The 23,768-nt window shown below is 42.5% G+C and overlaps 1 protein-coding gene across 3 annotated transcripts in view; it reads right to left on the bottom strand.

Annotated features, from left to right (window-relative positions):
* Positions 1 to 23,768, bottom strand: part of DEFB109B (defensin beta 109B) — an 85,255-nt gene that overhangs the window by 7,452 nt on the left and 54,035 nt on the right. The window contains exons 2-3 of one of the 3 annotated variants that reach the window (XM_042934204.1): positions 12,569 to 12,684; positions 9,640 to 9,818 (exon numbers count right to left, since the gene is read on the bottom strand). In XM_042934204.1, coding sequence (XP_042790138.1) covers positions 9,640 to 9,730 — 91 coding nt within the window. In that variant the 5' untranslated portion in view covers positions 9,731 to 9,818; positions 12,569 to 12,684. Of the gene's footprint in view, positions 1 to 9,639; positions 9,819 to 12,568; positions 12,685 to 18,405; positions 18,485 to 23,768 lie in introns of those variants that run through there. The other 2 variants (XM_042934205.1, XR_006201419.1) reach the window with 2 other exon arrangements.

The raw sequence follows: 23,768 nt of genomic DNA, 5'->3' as shown, positions 1-23,768 counted from the left end.
TGTAAATTGGTGTAACCACTCTTCAAACAATTAGAGAACTACCATACGATCCAGCAGTCTCACTTTTGAGTGAAGGACATGAAATTACTGTCTTGAAGAGATATCTGCATTCTTACGTGGATCAAAGCATTATTCAATTCACAATAGCCAAGACATGGAAACAATCTAAGAGCCCATCAATGGATGATGGATGATGGATGAGAAATCTGTTGTGTATATAAATATCGAATATAATTCAGCCAGACAAAAAAGAAATCCTGCCATTCATGACAACATGGATGGACCTTGATGGCATTATGCTGTGTAAAATTAGAGAAGGACAAATACTGTATGATCTAACTTATATATGAAATCTAATATCAATCTCATAGAAACAGACTGTGGAATTGTGGCTGAGAGGTGGGGAAACGGGAAGATCTTGGTCAAAGTGTACAAACTCTAAATTATAAGATGAATTAAGTTCTGGGGATGTAATATACAGCATGGTGACTATAGTTAACAATTCTATATTGTATACTTGAAAGTTGTTAGGAGAGTAGAGATTTAATGTTCTCATGGGAACAACAACAAAATGGTAATTATGTGAGGTAAAGGACATTACCTTACCATGTGTGGTAAACGATTCACAATATTAACGTGTATCAAATCATCACATTGTTCATCTTAAACTCACACAATGTTATATGTCATTGACATCTCAGTAAATCTGGAAAAATTAAAAATTAAAAGAAGTAAAAGGGAGGGGGCCCACATGTGTTTTTATGTGTGGATGCACGGAAAGAGGAATCAGCCCCTTCAGGAGATAAAAAGGAAACAGCTGAACTTCAAACAAATGTTTAAGGTCTGAGTGTGGGCTTTTGTAGCATTATGGTATCACTGGGTCCCAGATACATCAGACTCACTCTTTTGTCATGCCATTCCATTGAGTGTTTTTTAGAAAATCGGGTGGAGAGCAACAGGTCTGTGACCTGTTGGAGGGACAGGCACGTAGGGGCTACTGAAATTTGAACCCGAGCAGAATTGTGAAGTCTCACCCTAAGGCAGAGACTTTGTCCCTGAGACAAAGTCTTGCCCTGCCTCGTACAAGGCAGCAGCTGTGTGAAACTGTAGAGGATGTGGAGAAGGTAAGAGAATTCCCTCACGGGTACACAAGTAGAGAGTCTAATGCAGTCTGATGCATGGCAGGGATGCCAAGGGAGATTCTGGAGACACTCTGACCTTTCACTGAGTATGAAGCAGCTTCTGTCCAAGGCTAGACATAGACAGGAGCCCTGAGGGGGACCTCCTAAGGTGCACATGTGGAGGCCTACTGAGGGTGGAGGGGATGCATCAGAGCCAAGAGTAGGTCCATGGAGTGCCAGCTACGGCACCCTGTGATGGGGGAAAACTGTATGGAGGGATATCAGGAATTCAGATTTGGATATGTTACCTTTGAAATTAAACCAGAGATAGAAATTATGCCATTGGATATTTGTTACAAGTCTGGAGTTGAGAAGTCCAAGAGGAGAATTCAAAAGGATGGGACTAGCCCCAAGGAGTAGATGGGGAGAGGGAAGAGAAGAGGCCCAGGAACTGAGAGCTGGGTCTCCCCAATATGGCGAACACTGGGACAAGAGGTGGGAGTAGCTAAGGAAATGGAGGAGGCAGGTCCAGGGAGGCAGGCTGTGAATCAGGTGAATGCACTACCCGGAAGCCAACTGAAGAAAGTATATGATGAAGGAGTGAGCGACCATCTGTTTTAAATGCTGATGATTGGCCAAGTAAGGTCACAACAGTTGGTGACCGTTAGATCCAGCAATGTGGGGACCCTTGGTGACCAGCAAGCACAGCTCACATAGCAGGGAGAGGGTCGGGAGAATGTCTGCTCAGAATATACTTAGGGATTCGAGAAGAAGGACTGGAGGTGGAAAATGTGGATGACTATCTTGAGGTGCTTTACTACCAAATGGAGCAAAGAAAGAGGGTGCTAGCTGGCATTGGAAGAAGAGGGGGAAAAAAGTTTGTCGTTTTTTTTTTTTTTTAATAGGAGAAAGAACAGCATGCTTGTATGCTAACGGTAACAATCCAGCAGAAATAAAATTGATGACATGAACATGAGGGAAGAATTGCCACTAGGGATTGGTTTCTAAATGCACAAGAGGGAATGGGACCCAGTGTGCAAATTCATCCTACCCTTTCCTTTTCTCTGGCTGTCTGGGGCATCTGCTGTGATTTCAGCCTGTTCAATCCTGAGGTGGTTACTTTAAGTATGTCTCATTTTTTCTTGATCAGTGTCCCCAGATTATTAGTCTTTAAAACACCAACTTTTTGTTTTGGTGATTCTTTTACCTATTTGTGTCTCTTTCATGTGTTTCTCTAAATTCTAACTTACCTTCATGTAGCTTAATTCAGTGTAATTTCCTTGCTAATTTTCATATTGATGTTTCCTTTGATGCGTGCTTTTTGTAGAAGTATATTTCTGCATTTCCAAATATTTATATTTTTGTTAATGATTTCTGGCTTAAACAAATTAGGTTCAAAGAAGTTGTTCCCCAATTTTGCAAAATTTTACTATTTTATTTTTTTCCAGCTTTCCTGAGATAAAACTGACATATAACATCGTGTAAGTTAGAAATGTATAATGGTGATTTAATATGCTAATAATTTAGATTTTTAAAAATTTTGATGCTTGCTTTATGTTTGAGTGTATGGTCATTTTTATAAATTCTTTGGCTGAACTGAAAAATGTGTATTCTGTAGTCGGATGTAGTGCTTTCAGATTCTTTCTGAGAAACCCGAGGGAAGGATCGGTTCCATCTCATTGGTTTGTAGATGGCCATCTTCTCATTATGTCTTCACACTGTGTTCCTTCTGTATGTGCCTGTGTCCAAATTTCCTCCTCTTTTAAGGACACCGGTCATATTGGCTTAGGTCCCACCGTAATGACTTCGTTTTAACTTAATCACTACTGTAAAACCCCAGTCTCCAAATATGCTCACATTCTGAGGTACCAAGACTTAGGATTTAACATACGCAATTTTAGGGGTGCCTGGGTGGCTCAGTTGGTTAAGTGTCCAACTCTTGCTTTCGGCTCAGGTCATGATCTCATGGTTCATGGGATCATTCCCTGTGTTGGGCTCTGCACTGACAGCGTGGAGCCTGCTTGGGATTCTCTGTCTCCCTCTCTCTCTGCCCCTTCCCCACTCACATGTTCTCTCTCTCTCTCTCTTTCTCTCTCTCAAAACAAACAAACAAACAAACAAACAAACAAACAAACAAACACCAGGGGCTCCTGGGTGGCTCAATCAGTTAAGCATACGACTTTGGCTCAGGACATGATCTCACAGTTTGTGAGTTCAAGCCTCATCTGGGGCTCTGTGCAGACAGCCTGTGGAGCCTGGAGTCTGCTTCCAGTTCTGTGTCTCCCTCTCTCTGCCCCTCCCCCACTTGCTTGCGTGTGGGAGCTCTCTCTCATAAATAAACATTAAAAAAAAACTTAAAAGATGCATTTTTGGAGGGACACAATTTAGCTCATAACACTCTCCTTTTCTTTCTAACCTTTATGATTGCTTACATTGTAGGTGTTTTTGTTTGTTTTTTGTTTTACTTTAGTACCATGTAGTTGAGTTTATTTTTAAAATAAGCACTGACCATCTTCGATTTGAAATAGAAAAGTAACCTGTTTGCATTTTAGTGTCATCACTGATATATTTGAGTTTATTTCTACCATCTTTCTTTTCTGTTTGCCTAGTCTCTGTTCCTTTTCTCTCACTCAATTTCTCTTTTCTACTGGATTGTTTTTAAGCATCACATTTTTTTATTAGTTGGGAAATTAAGCCTTTGTCCCCATTCTTAGAGTAGTTCTCATAGAATTAAAACTTATATTCTTGGAGTGCCTGGGTGGCTCAGTTAGTTAAGCAACTGACTCATCATTTCAGCTCAGGTCATGATCTCATCGTTTGTGAGATGAGCATGGAGCCTAGGCATGGAGCCTGCTTAAGATTCTCTCTCTCTCCCTCTCTCTCTGCCCCTCTCCCCTGCTTGCTCACTCTGTCCCTCTCAATAATTAAAAAAAAAAAAAAAAAAAAAAAAAAAAAAAAAAAAAAAAATATATATATATATATATATATATATATATATATATATATATATGGTCTTAATATAGCAAAGTCTAAATTTAATCAAAATATTTACCCTTAAACAATACAATGACTTTACAGCTTTGTCATCATCATTGAACTCCTCCCGATTATTTACTTTTGTTGTCAACTATTTCAATTCTACTACTGTTTTTAATTCCTACCACTTTCAAACACTTAATGGGTTTCTAAATTTGTTCACCCCAGTTTGAGAAGAGTATATTTTCACCTAGTAAAGCTGAGGATTCATATCATAAGATTCCATTCTATCCCTAAGATGGTGCTCCAGGGAAACCAAGACATATGTGAGAGAATTTTTAGAGTAAGATTGTTTATAATAGCCAGCAACTAGAAAAAAAAAGAAGAAATTTCCCTCAAGATTGCAATAGTTAAGTGTGTCATTACTGTTGTGTCAACTGCAAATAAGAATAGTCAAGTGTTTTTCATTTCTAGTTCTTCTACTTCATTCATTTTCTTGTCTTATTGATTTGTCATTGTACTTTATAATAATTATGAGCATCTGTATATAGACAGGCCATTACCTATTTAGCTGTGTTTTGATTGATGGGAATCAGGTATGGGATCTCCAATCTTTTGTTTTTATAGATAAAGTTGTGATGATTAACATTATACACATGCTGCTTTCATATAGATGATACATATATATATATATAGGTGATATATATATATATAGATAGGTAGATTATATATATATATATAGATATCTATAGATTATATATATCTATATAGATATAGATATAGATATAGATATAGATATAGATATAGATATATAGATATATATATATATATATAGATATATATATATATGTGTGATATATTCCCATGGGAATGGATTGCTGGGTCTAAAGCATTTAAAAATTTTGTTGCCTGTTCATCTTTCATCATGTAAAAAAATGTTTAGATTCCAGTACTGTTCACTTTTCATTACTTCTGTTTTTGAATGAGATGAGTTTTTCCCAGACCTAAAGCTTTGTGTGGCATTATGTGCCAGGAATTAATTTGTGTTAACTCTTACTTTTATTCAGACCAATAGAGATAAGCAAGTATAACATTACTCACAATACAATGTCTCTCTTACCCTTCCAGATTCACCTATAGATTATGTATTGCATATATATAGCTTTTTTACACCATTCTTGGTTTAATCTGAATTATCTGTTTGTCAAGTCCACTATTGGCCCCTGGGATGCTCTCACTAATAGCCCGTGAATTCTGTTTTTGTTTTGCTAAGGAATGTTTTTGAGTTTGTTCTTAGGGTGTGCCCTTACCTTCTAGAAGTGTTCTTTGCTGGAACCTCATAAGAAATGGAGACATATGCCTCTTTTTCTCACATTCCATCTATATCCTAGTTTACTTGAAGATGCTATTTTCAATTCTTTTTCTCATTCATGTTGTTTTTTGGTGATTTCTAAGCAAAAATGATGGGAATGCTGAAAGTCCTTTTATAGGCTCCATTTATTAGAATGTTTGTCTTACACTCTCTCAGGAACCTCCAGAAGGTCTTATATTTATTCTTAGAAGAATAAGCTATCCTCAGTTTCCAGGTTATCTTCAATTTCCTCATTAGTTTTATAGATACTTCTCTTTAAAGGACTGGAAAATGACAAGATGGATCACAACTCTTGTTAGCCTTATGTGAAATAAGAAAAAAAAAAACTATCCACACTCTTTTTCTTGTTTATTCAGTGTTTACTTATTATTATTTATAGAGCATGTATGTTTGACTATATAGTTCATTCCTGATTGAACTGCTAGCATGAACCACATTTTCTTCTAAATAAGAGTTCATTTTCATACCAATCAATTTGACACTCAGAATACTAGTTTTTGGGTTACTCTGAAGGACTCCAGAGCTGTAAGCAAAGGGAAGAAAGAGACTGGCACACTGTCACAAACAGGGGACTGATGTTTGTGGGCAACGAAAATGGTGAAAGCATCCCAGCTTCCACATATGTATATTTCCATGAAAACTTATGACCTCCCCATTTCCTTCACCCCCAGCTCTTGGGAACCACCAGTCTACTCAGTGCTTCCATGAGTCTAACTTTTTAGATTCCACATATAAGTGAGATCGAGCAGCATTTGTCTTTCTGTGTCTCACTTCTGTCATTTGGCATCACGTCCTCAGGTTCCTCCATGGTATTGAAAATATATGGATAAATCTTCATGCTGTACACCTTAAATATATAAATCTACACTTGTGTATCATACCTCAAGAAAGCTGGGAAAAACTTGTAAAAATAGCCTTGATGACCTTATTTTAGTTCCAGCTTTACCAAATCTTCGGGTGGCATGTGATTTCTTGAAAGTCTTGTTGCTGTTAGTTGACATGGTTTGATGTTCACCAGCTCAATATTTTAAATTCACTGACAGGCCCCTAGCAACTTTTCTCCATTTGCTCAGTCTGTGTGGTGTTTTTTCTGGTTGTTTCAATGGTATTCTCTTCCTTTCTCTTCTCCGATTCTGTCTTATTCTCTCATGTCCTTACTTCCATTTTCTTATCTTCTCTATTTTGTCTTCTCTTTTCATGCTACTGGCTTCCCCTAAGCATTACCACATACTCCTGAAGATTTAGACACATATTACAGAACAGTGACATGACTCATGCAGGGATTTCACATCTGAATATCAGGCCCATGTCTTCAAGGTTATATGCTTCTACCTGGAAGATGCCTAGGTTCCTAAAACTCAAGATGTTGAATCTGGTCCTCATTCTGTCCTTGTCTGAGCCTCAAAAATGAAGACACATGAAAACATCCTCCTCACTGTATTTTCTTTCTGGATTAACACCCTTTGACTTTATCCAGGAACCCAAGAATTATCATTCCAGAGCATTCATTTATTCATTAACTATAATCAATGATAGCTCTTTCACGTTCCCTCCACGTGTCCCTTCTCTTCATCCAGAGTTATTGCTCAGTTGTATTCTCTTACAGGTAAAGTCCCATGATCATTCCCTTTTAGGCTGCCCCTTCCTGTTCATCTTCTTCATTTCTTAAAGAGATGTTTCTAAGGGTAAATGAGTCTGTCCATTCCATTATCAGAGCCACACAGTACATGGCAAGCCCCTCCTGCCCCAGCACGTGGCGCTCTGTAGGCTGCCTCTGATTCTCTTTGCCAGCTTTCAGGCACAGTCACTTTGCCTCAACATCCCTGCGTGCTGAACCTGTAATACACTGTGACCATCACATCTTGGTGTCTTTACTCATATCCATTCATGTGTCTGAAGCCCCCTGCAGTCCTCAAATTCACTTTGCAAATCATCTTTCATTTGCAAGCATATACAATCGTGATTTCTTGTTAAATCAATGTGGGCTTTTTTTGTACTTTGACTAATCTCACAAAAATAATTCATTCACTTCCTGTCTAACCTCGTGTTCTGAAACATCTATGCTTTAACTTTTCACTTATTTTGTAATAATTTTTTTTACATTTTTATTTATTTTTGAGAGACAGAGCACAAGTGGGGGAAGAGCAGAGAGAGAATGAGACACAGAATTAGAAGCAGGTTCCAGGCTCTGAGCTGTAAGCATAGACCCTGATGCAGAGCTCAAACTCACAAACTGTGAGATCATGACCTGAGCAGAACTCAGGCGCTTAACCGACTGAGCCACCCAGGCGCCCCATGGATGTACTCTTCTTGATTCAGCCTATCCTTAGAGTTGTCAACAAATTTAGTAAAGGATAAAAAGAGCAGTGTGTGGACAACATGGGAGATTAACATTGGAAACTCCATCAAAGCAGGAAATATGTCCCTATTTTTGTCACAGTATAGTTCCTCAGTGGACACGATAGTCCACTTGATATATTATTACCTAATATGAAATTTAGAACAGTGCCTGGCAGTTAGTATATCCTAAACAAATTCTCCTTTAATGTCAGAAGAAAGTATTTCCAAGTGCAAACATACTGATTATTTTGTCTGATATGTGTTTTCTTTTTTTTTTTTTAACATTTATTTATTTATTTATTTTTGAGACAGAGAGAGACAGAGCATGAATGGGGGAGGGTCAGAGAGAGAGGGAGACACAGAATCTGAAACAGGCTCCAGGCTCTGAGCTGTCAGCACAAAGACCAACGCGGGGCTCGAACTCGCCATGAGATCATGACCTGAGCTGAAGTCGGCCGCTTAACCGACTGAGCCACCCAGGTGCCCCTGATATGTGTTTTCTTAACATGCTTGGTCCAATTGATAGCAGCTCATCTTGTATGGCATACAAATTATTTAAACTCTTTCCACATAGTTGATTATCAGCCTCTGCAACTCTGACATATTCTTTTCAGATGCATGTATGAATACTTAAATTATAGAATTGTGAAGTATTTCTATGGACCTCAGTCATCTCATCTGAAAATGATGAGTTTGAACCTAATAACCTAAAAAATTTTTTTTAATGTTTTATTTTGGAGAGAGAGACAGAGAGACAGAGAGAGCAAGCACGAGTGACAGAGGGGCAGAGAGGAGGGAGACACAGAATCTGAAGCAGGCTCCAAGCTCCGAGCTGTCAACACAGAGACTGACACAGGGCTCGAACCCATGAACCACAAGATCATGACCTGAGCTGAAGCTGGATCTCCTTAACCGACGGAGCCACCCAGCCACCCCTGATCCTGATAACTTTTAATTTCCATCTTAGCATTAAGGATTTATGATAGCAGAGCATCTCCTTTGGTGTTACTGTCTCCATTTCCCAGCTCAACCATTTCTTCCACACAGCTTGTGGATGAGCACTCCAAAGGATGTGCTCCTCCTACTTGCTTCATTTTGGGGACCAGATATATGCTTTGGCACCTATATTCTTTAGCAGATATATGCTTTGGCAGACCAGTATTCGGTCTTCTCAGTAACCCTTCCCTGGGGACTGTAATCCTCTTTCTAAAACCCTATTCTGGGTCTATGCCATTTATGCAGAATGACCCTGTGGCCAGTTTGGCTGGGATAGTTCTAATTTCTGTCTGCTCTTGTGATACAGTTATAACAGTGCTCCATTTGCTTTATTTTCCAAAAGTGTCTGTTTTGGATGAGAAAAAAAAAAAAGACATAAGATCAACCTAACCTTACTTTTACAACTATGAGCATACCTCTCCCATAATGAGAGCTGTGTATCGTTACTTCATTTTGACTCTGAATTCTTTTGGGAGCCAAATACTTACATGACAGATTCCCCCAAGAAACACCCTTAGCACTAGATCTCATTGATGGGATTCCATCCTTCTCTTCCTCTGACCTCGTGAGTAGATCTAACGGTAGATGCCTCTGAAATCCAATCCTTTTAGATCTGCCTGTCTATGAATCAATTGTCATGCCTCACCAAGGCGTCCTAAGTACAGAGTAAGGATAAACAGAATGGGACTGCATCAGGCAAAGGAATTGTCTCTTTCCTATTTCACCGCATTATAATCATACTAACGAAGCTGTTGATATCAGGTTTATGAATCTTGTCTGACCTGCCAGATAGCTTTCTAGATAGCAGACCTGAGCAATTAGCCACCGCCTTACCTGGGGATAAGAGTGTCAAAAAGAGGAGTGCGAAGAGAAACACATGGAGTCCCATGGCTGAACGACCAGTGAAGAAAAGAGGCATCGACATGCTTAGAGCCTGGGGTTGCTGAGCTGGGCAGATCCATGGCTATTTATGATGCTTCCTGGGCCTGTGGTTTGTTCTTGGTTAGTAGAGCCTAACAAAAAGGGAATAAGTCAGGCTCCCACAGGAAATCTCCAGGGCCAAAGTACACAAAGGTGGTGATAACTCATGGACGAGAAAGCAGAAGGTCATACTGTCCATTTCCCACACACTGAGGACTTCCTCATTGTCAGCTCTGTTCTCCAGTAGGCTCCATGCATGCATGCATGTACAATCATCGATCATGCCTTATGTATCTGTGATGCATCAGGCAGTACAGCAAAACCCAGGGCTACACCAAATCCATCACAATCAGATAATGGGAGATGGAAAGTTAAGTGAGTGTGGGCAGTAGTCTAGGTAAAGGACACAACCCAGGAGAGACGGTGGTTATTTTATATAAATCAATAGTATTAGTTTCTACCAAAGGGTAGGAGAGGGGAGGGGTAACGAGAATGTCAGGAAAGGCTTCGTAACAAAGGTGATACGGAGCATGCTTCAAAAGAGTTCCGTGAAGCATGCTCTGTATCACCTTTGTGTTTCATCTTTATAGCAACACTGTTATGTTGAAAGCATAATCCAATCTCTTTTTATATGTTATATCCTTTTAACTTTTTAGTATTTTTAGTATTTATTTAAGTATTTGTATTCTAATTAAAACCTGGAATTGAATCTAGAAAACACGGAAAAGCATAAAAACATTAAACTGCTTGGAATTCCACTACTGAAATTCAATCACAGCTTAAGATTTTAGGAAATTTCTCCCAGTATAGGTATCCTTTGCTATCTCGGCAGAATAATCACTATGATAATTGTACTTCATTTTAAACTACATTGCACTCTGTAGATAAAAATCTACTCTGTTGGATACTATGATTTTCAGCTCCTCTGATGGTGCCCAGTGACCCCTGCCTCCTTTTCTTCATGCCTTTGTGCAGTCTCCTTTCCTCAGAGGAGGCTGGACATGGGAATAGGATACCGCAGAATGGATGGGATATTACTTTCCAGATTGGGTTACATTTTTTCCATCTTGGGCACCCTCTCTAACCCTTATTCTGGCTTATTCAGTTGCTCTGAGTAAAGCGGCTGCCATATTCTGAGCTGCCTTATGAAAAGACCCTTGTGGCAAGGGACTGATGACTCTAGCAATTAGCTACTGAAGACCTGGGGCCTGTCTACAATGACATAGGTGAGCTTGGATGCAGATTCCTCCCATGCACTCACAGTCCATCCTCCGGGTGAACCCCCAATCCGGGCCAAAAGCTGGACTGTGGGTGCATGGGGGCCTCCTCAGAGCCCTTGAGCCAGAGGCACTCACCTGAGCCTCACCACATAAATTGTTTACATAGTAAATTCTTGTTTTTTCAGGCTTCTAAGTTTGGGGTAATATGTTGTGCGACAACAGACAGCTAATAATACAACAGTGCATCTGTCCTCTGGCAAAAATGCTTTCATAGGGCATGAGTTCAGGTGTGAGGATGCCATACGTGTCACAGTTGTGTTTTGGGTCTTTTCCAGCCGCGCATTAAAGAGGGGGACGTATAAAAATATGTAAAATCGCCACGCAAATGACCCTATCAAGCTTGTGTACAATTAGGCGTCTGAGTGTGTGTGTGTGTGTGTGTGTGTGTGTGTGTGTGTGTGGGAGAGAGAGAGAGAGAGAGAGAGAGAGAGAGAGCGATGGGATGGGAGAGAGAGAGAATAAAGAAATACCATCAGGAAAAAATGATTGGTTCAGGAGTGTTCCCTGTGATAAACAAGCATTGCTGTTTCTTTTTCAACTTTATGTTCGTTGTTGAAAGAAGGAAGAACAATGAATACTCCATGATAAAACTGTAAGAGACATTTTAGATCCTGCTGAAAAAAATCATTGCTATTGGTAATAACCATAATGAGGAGGTGAGCAGAGACAATGACAGTGGTCAGTTACAAAGTCCATCTCATGTCACCAGGAGCTATATAATCACAGGGAAAGAAAGCACACAAATACCCATTTACAGCTTTTGCTTCTTTGTTTCTTCTCTTTGCTTCATTCAGAGATTCAGACAGATCAGCGCTTATGGCCAACTGATTCTGAGCCAGCAAGAGCTATGAGTGCCAAATCCACCACATTTTTGGATTTGAACCTGGCGGATCTCACACATTTTCTGATTCCCTCCCAGTGTGGCCATTTCACTTTTGCTCGACTCCCCCTCCCTTAATCCAACCATGACTACTGTCTCACCCCCCTTCTCCCACCACCAAACCTCACTGAGCCACTGACCATTTAAAAATTTTGTCTTGTTTATTTTTTATCTTGCTAAATATTATTTTCATTCGTTCTGTACCTTTACTGCACTGTTTTATTCTTCATTTACACCCCAGCACATATTGATTGCGGTGTAGAAGGAAACACAATTCCTGTAAGATTTTGTTGTGTTCTGTTACATATATGGACCTACCAGTGTGTCATATGTTAAATAATGAGGAAATTGACCGTTTTAAGTCCTTGAAATTGTACTAAAACGCTTGGCGGATGTTTAAGTAGATATCGAAGAGGATTTTAGTGATGCTCTTCTGCTAGTGGAGAAGCAAGAAACGAAAATTATGTTTCAGTGGATACACTGCAGAGCACAGTCACCGTCAGAATTGTTATCACATTCAGTTGAATAACACTTTACACTTTACATTATTTTACATCATAATCCCGTATAGTATGTAGAAATGTTGGCTTCTCTGCTAGGTAAACCAGTATAAGGAAGATTTTCATTATCCTTTCCTTTCTGGTTATTAAGAATGTTCTTTAATTATTTTATGCTTTCTTACCTTAGTGTTCATTTCGTTATTAAATTCCAGTTACACTGCATGAGGATCAAATGTACTTGTCCGTGCTATTTTCACTTAGAATGATTGGGGATCTTGGGTCAGTTCTCCTTTATGTTCTGTAGAAAGAGAAATTGAGGGGCGCCCCGTTGGCTCAGTCAGTTGAGTGTACCACTCTTGATTTCAGTTCGGGTCGTGATCTCAGTTTGTGAGTTCCAGCCCCACATCGGGCTCTGCGCTGACAGCGTGGGGCCTGCATGGGATTCTCTCTCTCTCTCCCTCTCTCTGCTGCACCTCCCCAGCTTGCTGTCTCTCTCTCTCTCTCTCTCTCTCTCTCTCTCTCTCTCTCTCTCAATGCAAATAAACTTTAAAAAAGAAAAGAGAAATTAAATTATATCTCACATTACAAACTGAGGGTTGATGGGGGGTGGGAGGGAGGGCAGGGTGGGAGGGAGGACAGGGTGGGTGATGGGTATTGAGGAGGGCACCTTTTGGGATGAGCACTGGGTGTTGTATGGAAACCAATTTGACAGTAAATTTCATATATTAAAAAAAAAAAATTATATCTCACATTGATAATGTTTAGAGTTGAACATATGTTTTCTAGATTTTACTTTACAAACCGTTGTTTTAGATCCTCTATAGTCTTAATGTATTTTTCACCTACTTGATCTATCAATTGTCAGTGATGAAATACAGCCTCCATTACGCTTTGTCTCTTTATCCGTTAGGCACCTAGACCTGTCTGACAGATTTAGAGGATGATGAGTAAGTAGCAGCAGCAACAGAAGGGCACAAGTAGTAGCCGTGACTATAAGCAGGACTTATAGGAGCCGGGATTCAGGTGACTGGAATATACTAGTATTTTGAACAAATTTAAAACCAGATTGGTTGCACAGGTAAAGAAGGGCTCAAGGGAGGGCTGAGGTTACCCAGAGATGATGGCAGGCAGCAGGTGCTACCCCGCAGGGGGACACCAAAATGGAAGGAACCAAGAGCCTGCAGAGGGGTCTCCCAGCTCTCCAGCTCCTGAGGACGGACATGCCGCCCAGATGTCGTGGGCATCCTTGGAGCTCTGAGAAGAGACTTCTCTTCCTATGGAAAGGGGACAGGAACTAGCTGTTGCTGGTGTCTCTGTGTGGGCACGACGAGGTTGGCTCTGGCCGTGCCCTAACAAGGGGGACACTGCAGCTGAGTGGTTAAGGAAGCTCTTCCCCTCTTCTCCAGGCTCCAGCCTCCTCCCCCTCCCCAGTGCCTGATGTTTGTTGTGACTCAACTGGAAGCAGGTCAGCAAAGGAGTCTGGGAGGCGTAGTTTGCCAGCCGCTGTCCCAGCGTCACCGGAGCACTCTGGGACACAGTGGTGCCACCTCAGAGACAGCATTCCACATTTTGAATAGTGATAATTTCCTCTGACGTGCAGATGTTTTAAGTGATTATGTTGTACACTCATTTATAATTGCTTGGATGCATTTTTAAGTCATCTAGGGAAACAGAGTTCCACGGCATCACGCAAAAGATTAACCATGGAACGGGGAGTGAATTCATCAGATTCGTTTGGACAATCAGACCTGATTCTGGTTGGGCCAGGAATCTGGTAGGCTTAGGAAACAATGGAGAAGCGAAAGCAAGGGACAAACAGTCTGTAAGAAAAACTATGTTAATAATGACGCTGGAGTGTCCAAAAATTTCTTTCCTATGCTGCGTGCCCATGAATTAAAGGCTATGCCTTTAATTCAGAAGAATAGATGTGGGAGTGGGTTGGTGCCTCATACCTACTTACAGGTGATCTGGGGTCTCCTAGGGAGGCCAGGACGTGCTCTTGAGGCAAGACATTGATCTTCTTCTGGTTCTTCTCATTGCCTCAAAGCCTATAGCAGTTTTTCAACCTCAGCACTGTCGACATTTGGGGACAGATAATTCTTATTGCTCTGTCTTCAAGGTCATCCCTGTCCACCGTAGGGTGTTTAGTATCATCCCTGGCCACCGGCCATTAGACACCAGTAGTGCCTTTCTAATGGTCAGAACTACAGTGTCTCCAGACATCGCCAGTTCTGTGCTGGGGCCAAACCTTGTCCTGTCGGGACTTCTGGTTTATGACATCTAAATCCTCATGCAAGGTTTGTTTTTCTCTGGCTGTTTGGACCAATTCTTAGGGCTGAGGCTTGGCTCTAGCGTTATCAGGGTGCAGCTGACTTTGAAAGAACCTAGGAAGAAATGAAGGTTACATGAATGTATCCGGAGCGGGGCCTCACGGGATGCTTTGTCTGCTACCCCGTTATCAGTGCACAGGGCTTTATACTTTGGACTGTGAGAGAGAATGAGGTGGGTTCTCTGCATGACTGGACCTCCTCGGGGTTGTTGTCTGCCCCTGTAGTTGAGCCAGGCCTCAAGAATCCAGGGAAGTTATGGGGATAGAAGCTGTGGTTACTCTGGAGGACCATGTTCTAGGTGGACAAATAAAACAGATTCTTATAAATGAATCCTATCATGGCACTGCTGCTTAATGAAAAGGAGGCACAAGTTATTAGAGTTATGTAAAGGGAACAGCAAAACTCTAAGACAGGAAGACATGATATTTGCTCTGTTGTATTTTAAGTCAGAATTATTGGGCTATCCCTTATACGCAGTAAAATTTTTTTCATTAAAATTTGGTGTACATTTCTTTCTTGTTTAAGTTTATTTATTTTTATTTATTTGTTTTAATTTTTGTTTTTTGAGAGAGAGAGACAGACAGACAGAGTGCAACAGGGGAAGGGGCATAGAGAGAGGGAGACACAGAATCCAAAGCAGGCTCCAGGATCCAAACTGTCAGCACAAAGCCTGATGTGGGGCTCGAAGTCATGAACTGTGAGATCATGACCTGAGCCATGCTTGGATGCTTAACTGACTGAAACACTCAGGTGCCCCTATTTATTTTTTTTTAGTAATCTCTGCACTCAACATGGGACTCAAACTCATGACCCCGAGATCAAGAGTCACATGCTTTTCTGACTGAGCCAGCGAGGCATCCTGAAATTCAGGGTACATTTCTATGAGTTTTGAAAAATGCATGTAGTCGCGTAACCAGCATCACAATCGTGCATTGGATGGCTCCCTTACCTTTCTTCCTCTCTTTGTGCAGTCAACGGCTCAGGCCTCCAGCCCTTGACCACCACTTATCTTTCTGTCCATATGGTTTTGCCTTTTCTTCTTTCTTAAGTTTTGGTAGTCTGTTTCTTTAAAGGAATTTACCCTTTTCCACCAAAGTTGTTGAATTTAATGACATAAAGCTATGCCAAATAAGACCTTCTTATTGATCCAAGATGTGTTCCTTTCTTTTATTACTGATGTTGGTCATTTGTGTTTAGTTTCTCCCTTGACTTTCTCTCAGATCAGCACATAAGGGGTTTGTACATTTTATTGATCTTTCCAATGAACCAGCTTTTGATTTCATCTTTGCTCTATGTTGATTTTCTGTTTAATAAATTTTTCTTATTATCCTTATTACTCTCCTGTCTTTCTTATTTTAGATTTTCTCTTCTTTGGCAATGTGAACATATAGATACTACAATGTATTTCAAAATGCTAATTTAGCTTTATTCCACACATTCTGATATGATGTGCTTTCTTTTTTACTCAGTTCAAAATGCTTACTCATTTTTATTCAGAGTGCATTGTTTAATTTCCAAATATATGGGAATTTCCCCAATACTGAATATTGGTTTCTACTTTACTTTTGTTAGGGTTGCAGAACATACTTTGTATGATTTCGATAATTTTGTTTATCAAGACTTGTTTTGTGGTTTATATTGGTAAGTGCACACTTAAAAAGAATGTTTGGGGCACCTGGGTGGCTCAGTTGGTTGGGTGTCCAACTCTTGATTTTGGCTCAAGTCATGATCTCATGGTTTGTGAGATCAAGTCCCATGTCGGGCTTTGTGCTGATGGCATAAAGCCTGCTTGGGATTCTCTCACCCTCTGTCTCTGCCCCTCCCCTACTCACATGCACTCTCTTTCTCTGTCTACCAAAATTAAATAAACAAACTTAAAAAGAATGTTTATTCTGTGGTTGTGTGAAGTTTTTAAATAATATTAATTAGATTAAGTTGGTGGTCATCTTATTCAGATCTTTGATATGCTTACTGAATGTCCTCTCATGTTACTGATAACCGAAAAAGAAAAAATTTTATTGAGATATAATTGATACATAACATTATATTCACTTCAGGTGTACCACATAATGATTCAATGTATGTCTGTATTGTGAAGTGATCACCACAGTAAGTCTTATTAACATCTGTCAGCACACACAGTTACAAAGTTCTCCTTGTGATGAGAACTTTTAAGTTTTACTCTTTTAGCAACTTCCAAACGTGTAGTAGTCGAGTGCTGTACATGACACCCTGAGGGCTTATTTATTTTATAACTGGGGGTTCATACCTTTTGACCCCCTTCATCCATTTCACCACACATCCCCCAACCCCTGCCTCTGGCAACTGCCAGTCTTTCCCTATATCAATGAGTTTGTTGTGGTTTTTTTTTCTTTGAATTACACATATAAGTAAACTCAGATGGCATCTGTCTTGCTGTGTCTTTCTGAATTATTTTGCTTAGTGTATGTAATGCCATCAGGATCCATCCATGTTGTCATAAATGGCAGGGTCCCCTTATTTTCGTGGCCGAGTAATATTCCATTGTGTCTGTGTGTGTATGACATTGACTTCATCCATCCATCCCTGGAACCTGTGAATATGTCACCTCACATGGCAAAGGAGGTTGCCCTGGAAGCTGGAACTGAAGATCCCAGTTGGCTGATCTTAAAATAGGGAGATTGCCTTAAATTATCTAGGTGGGCCCAATTTAATGACACGCCTCCTTAAAAAAGGGAAGAGAGAGGCTGAAGGTTAGTTTTGAGTGTTAGGATATGAGACGGATTAAAGCCTGGTGTTGGCTTTAAAGATGGGTGAAGCATGATGGCCCATGATGCACAGGAACATTCCACCATTGCTGCCCTAACCATAGAGGAAGGGAGCCGTAGAGCTTCCAGAAGGGAACTCAGTCCTGCTGATACCTTGATTTTACCCCATTGAGATCCACGTCCATGGATCTCTGGTTAGATTCTGACCGACAGAGCTGTCAGATAATGAATTGTTTTTGCTTTAACAAAACAAAGATCTGTGGTAATTTGTTAGAGCAGGCAGAGGGAGCAGTGCAGTGGCTTACAGGATGGAAGGAAAGCTGAATGGCCATGCCCAGTGAAAGTGGGAACTTGAGAAATTCCATGGATCTCAGCCAGAAACACATGGACAGGCCAGAGCGCTACCTCTGGAAAGAATGTAGAAGAGGTTGTCTTGTATCTGGGTGCTGCTCTGTCTGGGAAAATTTCCTGTACGTTGCCTCTTTGTCAGGGAAGAGATGCCATGAGGCTGCATGGAAGGAGGTAATGCATTTTGCCAGTGAGAAGGGGAGCGGTGCCCCCAGATGCTGGGTTCAGGGGCAGCAGTGCCTGGCAAAAGATAGGTATGATCACAGCTCCCCCACCCAACCCTGGTCACTTAACTAGAAGCTTGTCCACACCCGACAGAAAGATGGGGACCAAACAGTAATGGAGTGAAAATGTACAAGATGAACTTTTGAAGTTGGTCTTGTGCTTGCTAGTTTTGCTTTATTATTTACTGAGGACTCCATAAGAATCCCTGTGAAAAGACAGAAAGAGAGAGAGAGCACAGAAGAGAGAATAAAATGTCAAAAGAAACACAAAGCTTCAAAAAGAATTCATCTTTCCTTGGGTGTTGTAGGCTTGATGAAGGGCTCATTCCCCACAGGCAGGCAGCATGTTAGGCCATTTAAACATTGCCTGGCATGGACTTCTTTTTCAAGGCAAAATTCCTGGCAGGAGCCATTTGGGTGCTCACAGATCTCCTTGAATTTGCCCCTGGCTGTGCAGAAAGGAGGGTTATTGTAACTATTTATAAGACTCCCTGAATTAAAAACAAATTTTTTTTTACTATTTATTTATTTTTGAGAGAGGGGGAGGGGGGCAGAGAGATAGGGAGACACAGAATTCAAGCAGGCTCTAAGCTCCGAGCTTTTAGTACAGAGCTCAGCTCGGGACCCAAACCCATCAACTGCAAGATCATGACCTGAGCTGAAGCCCGGATGCCACCCAGGCACCCCAAAGGCATTTTTCTTACTTTTTTAAAATTGTTCTTTGCTAGTGAATCTTGTAGATTGCACAATGTCGTATCTAGCTTTTTGCTTTCAAAACAGAAGAGAATCTGGTCTTCTTAGTCAACTTCCAGGTGAGGAAATGAGGCCAAGGGAAAAAGAAGCACCTTGGCCAAGCTCGATGATTGGGTGAGGGCGGGAGCGGGACAGAGGTGGAGCTGTGTTCTCGGCCCCATTGTATTTCCCCTTCATGCTTCCACTCGGTACCCCCCTCCCCTCTCCTGGCTTCCCAAGGAAAACCTTCAGTCCCGCTGCAAACGACCCCTGAGGGCAGCAGGAGAGATCCCAGTGCACCCAGCACAGGTATCAGAAACGGGTTTGCCTCTGCTTTTCTAAACACAACACTACTTTCCTTTCTTTTGGTTGAGTGACTGAAAACAAAACAAAAAAGAATTAGTTTTCAAAATTTGGAAGCTGTAAGACTTCATTTCCTGTCTTCCATGCAACCCATCTGGTTAGTGAGGATGACTGCTTAGTAAGTACCAATCAGATGGGTCTGTGGCAATGCCACGTGGACATTTTAAGCTGAAGTTCCCAGCTCTGTGTGCTCCTGAGTTAATGTCCTCGGATATGGCTTCACCTCTCACCAGGTCCGGGAGTCCTAGAAAGGAGGCAGGACCGTGGAGCCCTGGCGGGGAGGAGGTGAAGACCAAGCCTTGAGTGACAGCTCCCTCCTGCAGCCTGGGGGAGGCCCTCACTTTTTTTTTTTCCATATATGAAGTTTATTGTCACATTGGTTTCCATACAACACCCAGTGCTCATCCCAAAAGGTGCCCTCCTCAATACCCATCACCCACCTTCCCCGCCCTCCCACCCCCCATCAACCCTCAGTTTGTTCTCAGTTTTTAAGAGTCTCTTATGCTGAGGCCCTCACTTTTCACAGCCTTGACTTTTCCTCTATAAAATACAAACAATAGACTAGAACATCGAGACCTTGTCAACGACAAGGTATCTGCACCTGTCATACATAGCTTCTCTGCTCATTGTAACAAGGATAAATGCTCTTTTGTTTTGATAAGAAAATACTTCTGCATCATTTAAAAGAATACTTATTCTGGGGCGCCTGGGTGGCTCAGGTCATGATCTCGCAGTTTGTGAGTTTGAGCCCCACCCCACGCTGGGCTCTCTGCTGACAGCTCAGAGCCTGGAGCCTGCTTCAGATTCTGTGTCTCCCTCGCTCTCTGCCTCTCCCTCTGTCTTAAAGATAAACATTAAAAATAAATAAATAAAAGAATACTTATTCTTCCCTTTAAATAAGAGAAACATTTTCAAGTTAATTCATAATGAGCTCAGCCAGGCTTTTACATATTAGCTCTTCACAGTGGGATGGAGTAGCTTGACCCCAGACCCAGAGGTATGATTCCAGACTGTTGTTCCCGCCCAAACCCTTGTGCGTGTGGAACGGTGGATATACTTCACACACATGCACACACACAGATTATTACTAAGGGCAAGATGCAATGAAAGCCCTGGAGAGACAGCCTCAGACACTCCCAGTACCATACTGCTGCCGTGATTTTCCATCCAAAGCCTGCTTCTGCAGGGCGGGGGTCCTGAAGCATTCCAACCTTGTGTTGCCTTTGGCTTTTGTCACTCGTTTGGTCATGTCTTATTCCTCTTCCACCTCTCATTTAGGGAAGCTCTCCTTCATCCTGTGCCACAGCTCTGTTTTGGGGCTTGGTGACTCTCTCCTGGGCTATACAGCCACCAAAGTGACTGGCCTGTGACTTCTTGGGAATCAGGGGCCATCATATCTTCCTTGGCATGCCTGTTTCCTGGTAAGGGCCTCCCCTACTGTGGGAGCCTGACAATATCTGATATACTGGACCGGCTTCCCACCCCCAGCCTCTGCGCACCCGAATCTCGCCCCCGCTGCTTCCTCCAGAGTAGCTCTCCTGGAACCGAGTTGCAGCCACTTTATAAGCCATACCCTCCCCACCAACCTAAAGTACTGTCTACCTGTTCGCAGTAAGCAGTCCCTTAAAACCCAGGCTTCGCTGGGGAAGTCGGGATTCACCGAGACTAAGCGTGCCTCCCATTATATTTTCTGGTGGAAATTTTGGGAAGCATCCTTTTGCAAACAACATAAAACACAGGAGTCAACAGTTCCCTGACAAATAAGAGGACAGCCCAGCTCCTCTTATCTCTGCCTGTTTTCCTATCCCTTCCCGATCCTCGAGGCCCCGAATTGTCAGGAGCAGATGACAAGACATTCCACTTGATGGAGAGCACTATGTTGCTTGTGCCTCCTTGGAGCTACAGGTCCCGAGTTTTAGGGAATTTAATGATCCATTTTGGGTATCTGGCCACTTCCTTGGGTGAAAGCGAGGAGTGCCCATCCAATTACATGTCTGTGCAGGGCGCCTCACACCCGTGACCCGTGTTTGCACGCTGAATGCAGGAAGATACACTCCACTGGGGTGTCGTTGCTGATGCCTGTGTTTAAGTTTAACTTTGTAAGACTAGATGTCGGAAAGGGGGGAAAAAACTAGGGGTTGGGGTGGAGCCTCAAGGGACAGAGTCAAGCACAGGACACCAGCAGCACTAAGGAGCAAAGGATTGGACATTTCTGAGATCAGAGTGAGCCTTTCAAGGAGACCCCCTTGCTCATCCCTCTGCTGGGGCCCATACAGCTCTGGTGGGGCTTTTACGCCAGTACCTTGGAATACCCTGGACTTTTGCTGCAGGTAGGTAGAGGACCTTGGAAACCAACAATTATTAGAAGAATGCCCCATTTGGGGGGTTATGTGGATCTAGAAAATACTGGTAAACTTGCCTAATTAAATCCATCTTCAGTGGTGGAGCAAAGAGGGTTTCAGACACTTAAAGCACCCCGACTTCCCTTCATCTGACTGAGAGCTGCTAGTGGGGACTGATGAGTCAGGTGACTGCAGGTCCCAGCCACGGGGTCCTCCGGTTTCCTGCGAGCCCGCTGCTCGGGGTTCAGGTGACGGCGATTTTGCTCCAAGTACTGGATCCCCATAAGGTCTCAGGCACTCGACTCTTACCAAGACTTTGGCAAAGTTTCTTTTGTTACCTGGTAGAACTTGGCTCATAGACAACGGTAAAGAGGAGGGCTGGAGAGAGGAGAAATCTTGGCTTCATTTCCGAGAGGCAGAGAGGACTTCCGTCTGCGGCTCTCCAGCACTGGCAGAATGTCTTTGTCTGGATGATAAGCACCCTTCTGTACCTCATTAGGGATATTCATGGACCCAGGTGTTCTACGCATACACAATTGCCTTCAAGGGAAGACTGGACATCCTTGTTCGGTCGGACACTCAGTTCAGTAGCAGGACGTGGGTGCACCGTTTGATCAGAAAAGCTTATTAAATGGGGACAGAAGCTCCAAACACCTTGGTGGCAGATCAAAGTGTAGGAACAGAGCCATCTATATCAAGTTACAAGGAGAAACCAGTCGGGTTAGTTAGTGACTAGCCATTTTGTCGGTGAATGCTGCCCGGGCTTTCCTAATAATAACCACCGCACTCGCTTCTGGTCTGAATGCCCTTGGTGCCCTGCTCCTGGGACGGTGCTTACCACCCCGTGTGTTAGTCTGCTGAACACACGCGTACCTCCCCCACGAAGGTGTGGGCTTCTTACTTGTGGGGATCACACTATGCTCCTCGAAGCGTGGATCACATGGTCATTTACTTTCAAACGCTCCTCATGAAATGGAACAATGCGGGGCAGTGACATGCCACTGAACGTGGAGACACAAGGTCTGGATGGAGGTGCTGGATCTCCAGACCTGCTACTGACTAGGCGTATGGACGTTGGCAGAAGATTGTCTTCCTTGGATGTCCACAGCGCCCGTACAGATCTGGATCTGTTGAATCCACATCGGGGGTCTCTTAATCATTATTGTGTGTGCGACTAACAGGGAAAGTTGCTGTTTAATGTGGACGTGTAGATGCACTCTCAACATTTTCAGTGTGGTAGGGTGGGGTGGAGCCTGGAAGTCTGCTTGAACAAGGCTCCCTGGTAATTACTCTGAAATTTATTCTGGAATACTCATTGGAAGGTGTCAATTTGAATATTCTCGAAGCTTCTTTGTAGCTCCAATATCAGAAAATCCTAAGTTCGCTTGTCTTAGGATAAATCTCATGTTTGGGTTTTGTGACTGACAACAGTGCAGGACCAGAGCCCTTCACCCTCCGCTCAGTATTCTTCTCCTGAAGAGGTCCATGCACGGGTCTCTGTGCTCACGCATGCCCGCTGACAGCTACCCTTCCTCCTGTGGCTCACATGTACAACCATGGAACACAGGGAGTGGTGCAGTCTTAGGACTCTGACTCCAACCCACCCCATATGCGTGCCTCGTCATTCACGTAGAGGAGGATGTACCATGATCGCTGCCTCCTTAGGTTAATATTACTGTCACTACTAAATTCATTAGTATTTCTGTCACTTTGTTCATTATCATGATAGTTCTGATTGTTATTCACCATTAATTTTTATTAATTATTACCATTCTTACTGTGGGTCATTTTTGTGGGGTTATGCAACACTGAAGAGAGGCTGACTGTTGATTAAGTCTGCATGATTTACTGAAGATGATTTCAGACGCGCACATGCCAGCTGCAACCCTACTCTCACTCCACTGCCTGGGTATCCTTGCACTTCCAGAGCCTCTGGAAAAATGTGGCAATACCCCTGAGGACCCAGCAACCACGTTTGCTGTCCTGTCTCCTTGTCACATCCAAGTCAGCACTAAATGCTCTAAGCTAACTCTGGGGCACAGGATCCACTCCTGCAGGCATGGATGAGTCACGAATGACATCCATGGCATTCCCAAGACTCTTCTGTAGGCAGACAGGGTGTCCAGGGGGAGCACTCTTGATCTGCTGAACCCCTAAAAATTTGCAAGTCCCCTCACGATGCCAGCACCTCTTGTTCTGGCATCGATGACCCAGGAAGATCTATCACAAAATTTTCTTGTAAGTCTACTCAGGGTCCTGGGAACTGCCCTGTTGTCCTGGGAAGGACGGACAGGGT

This window comes from Panthera leo, chromosome B1, assembly GCF_018350215.1.
Source record: "Panthera leo isolate Ple1 chromosome B1, P.leo_Ple1_pat1.1, whole genome shotgun sequence".
Taxonomy (NCBI): domain Eukaryota; kingdom Metazoa; phylum Chordata; class Mammalia; order Carnivora; family Felidae; genus Panthera; species Panthera leo.
This window is presented reverse-complemented; position numbering and strand designations above follow the sequence as displayed.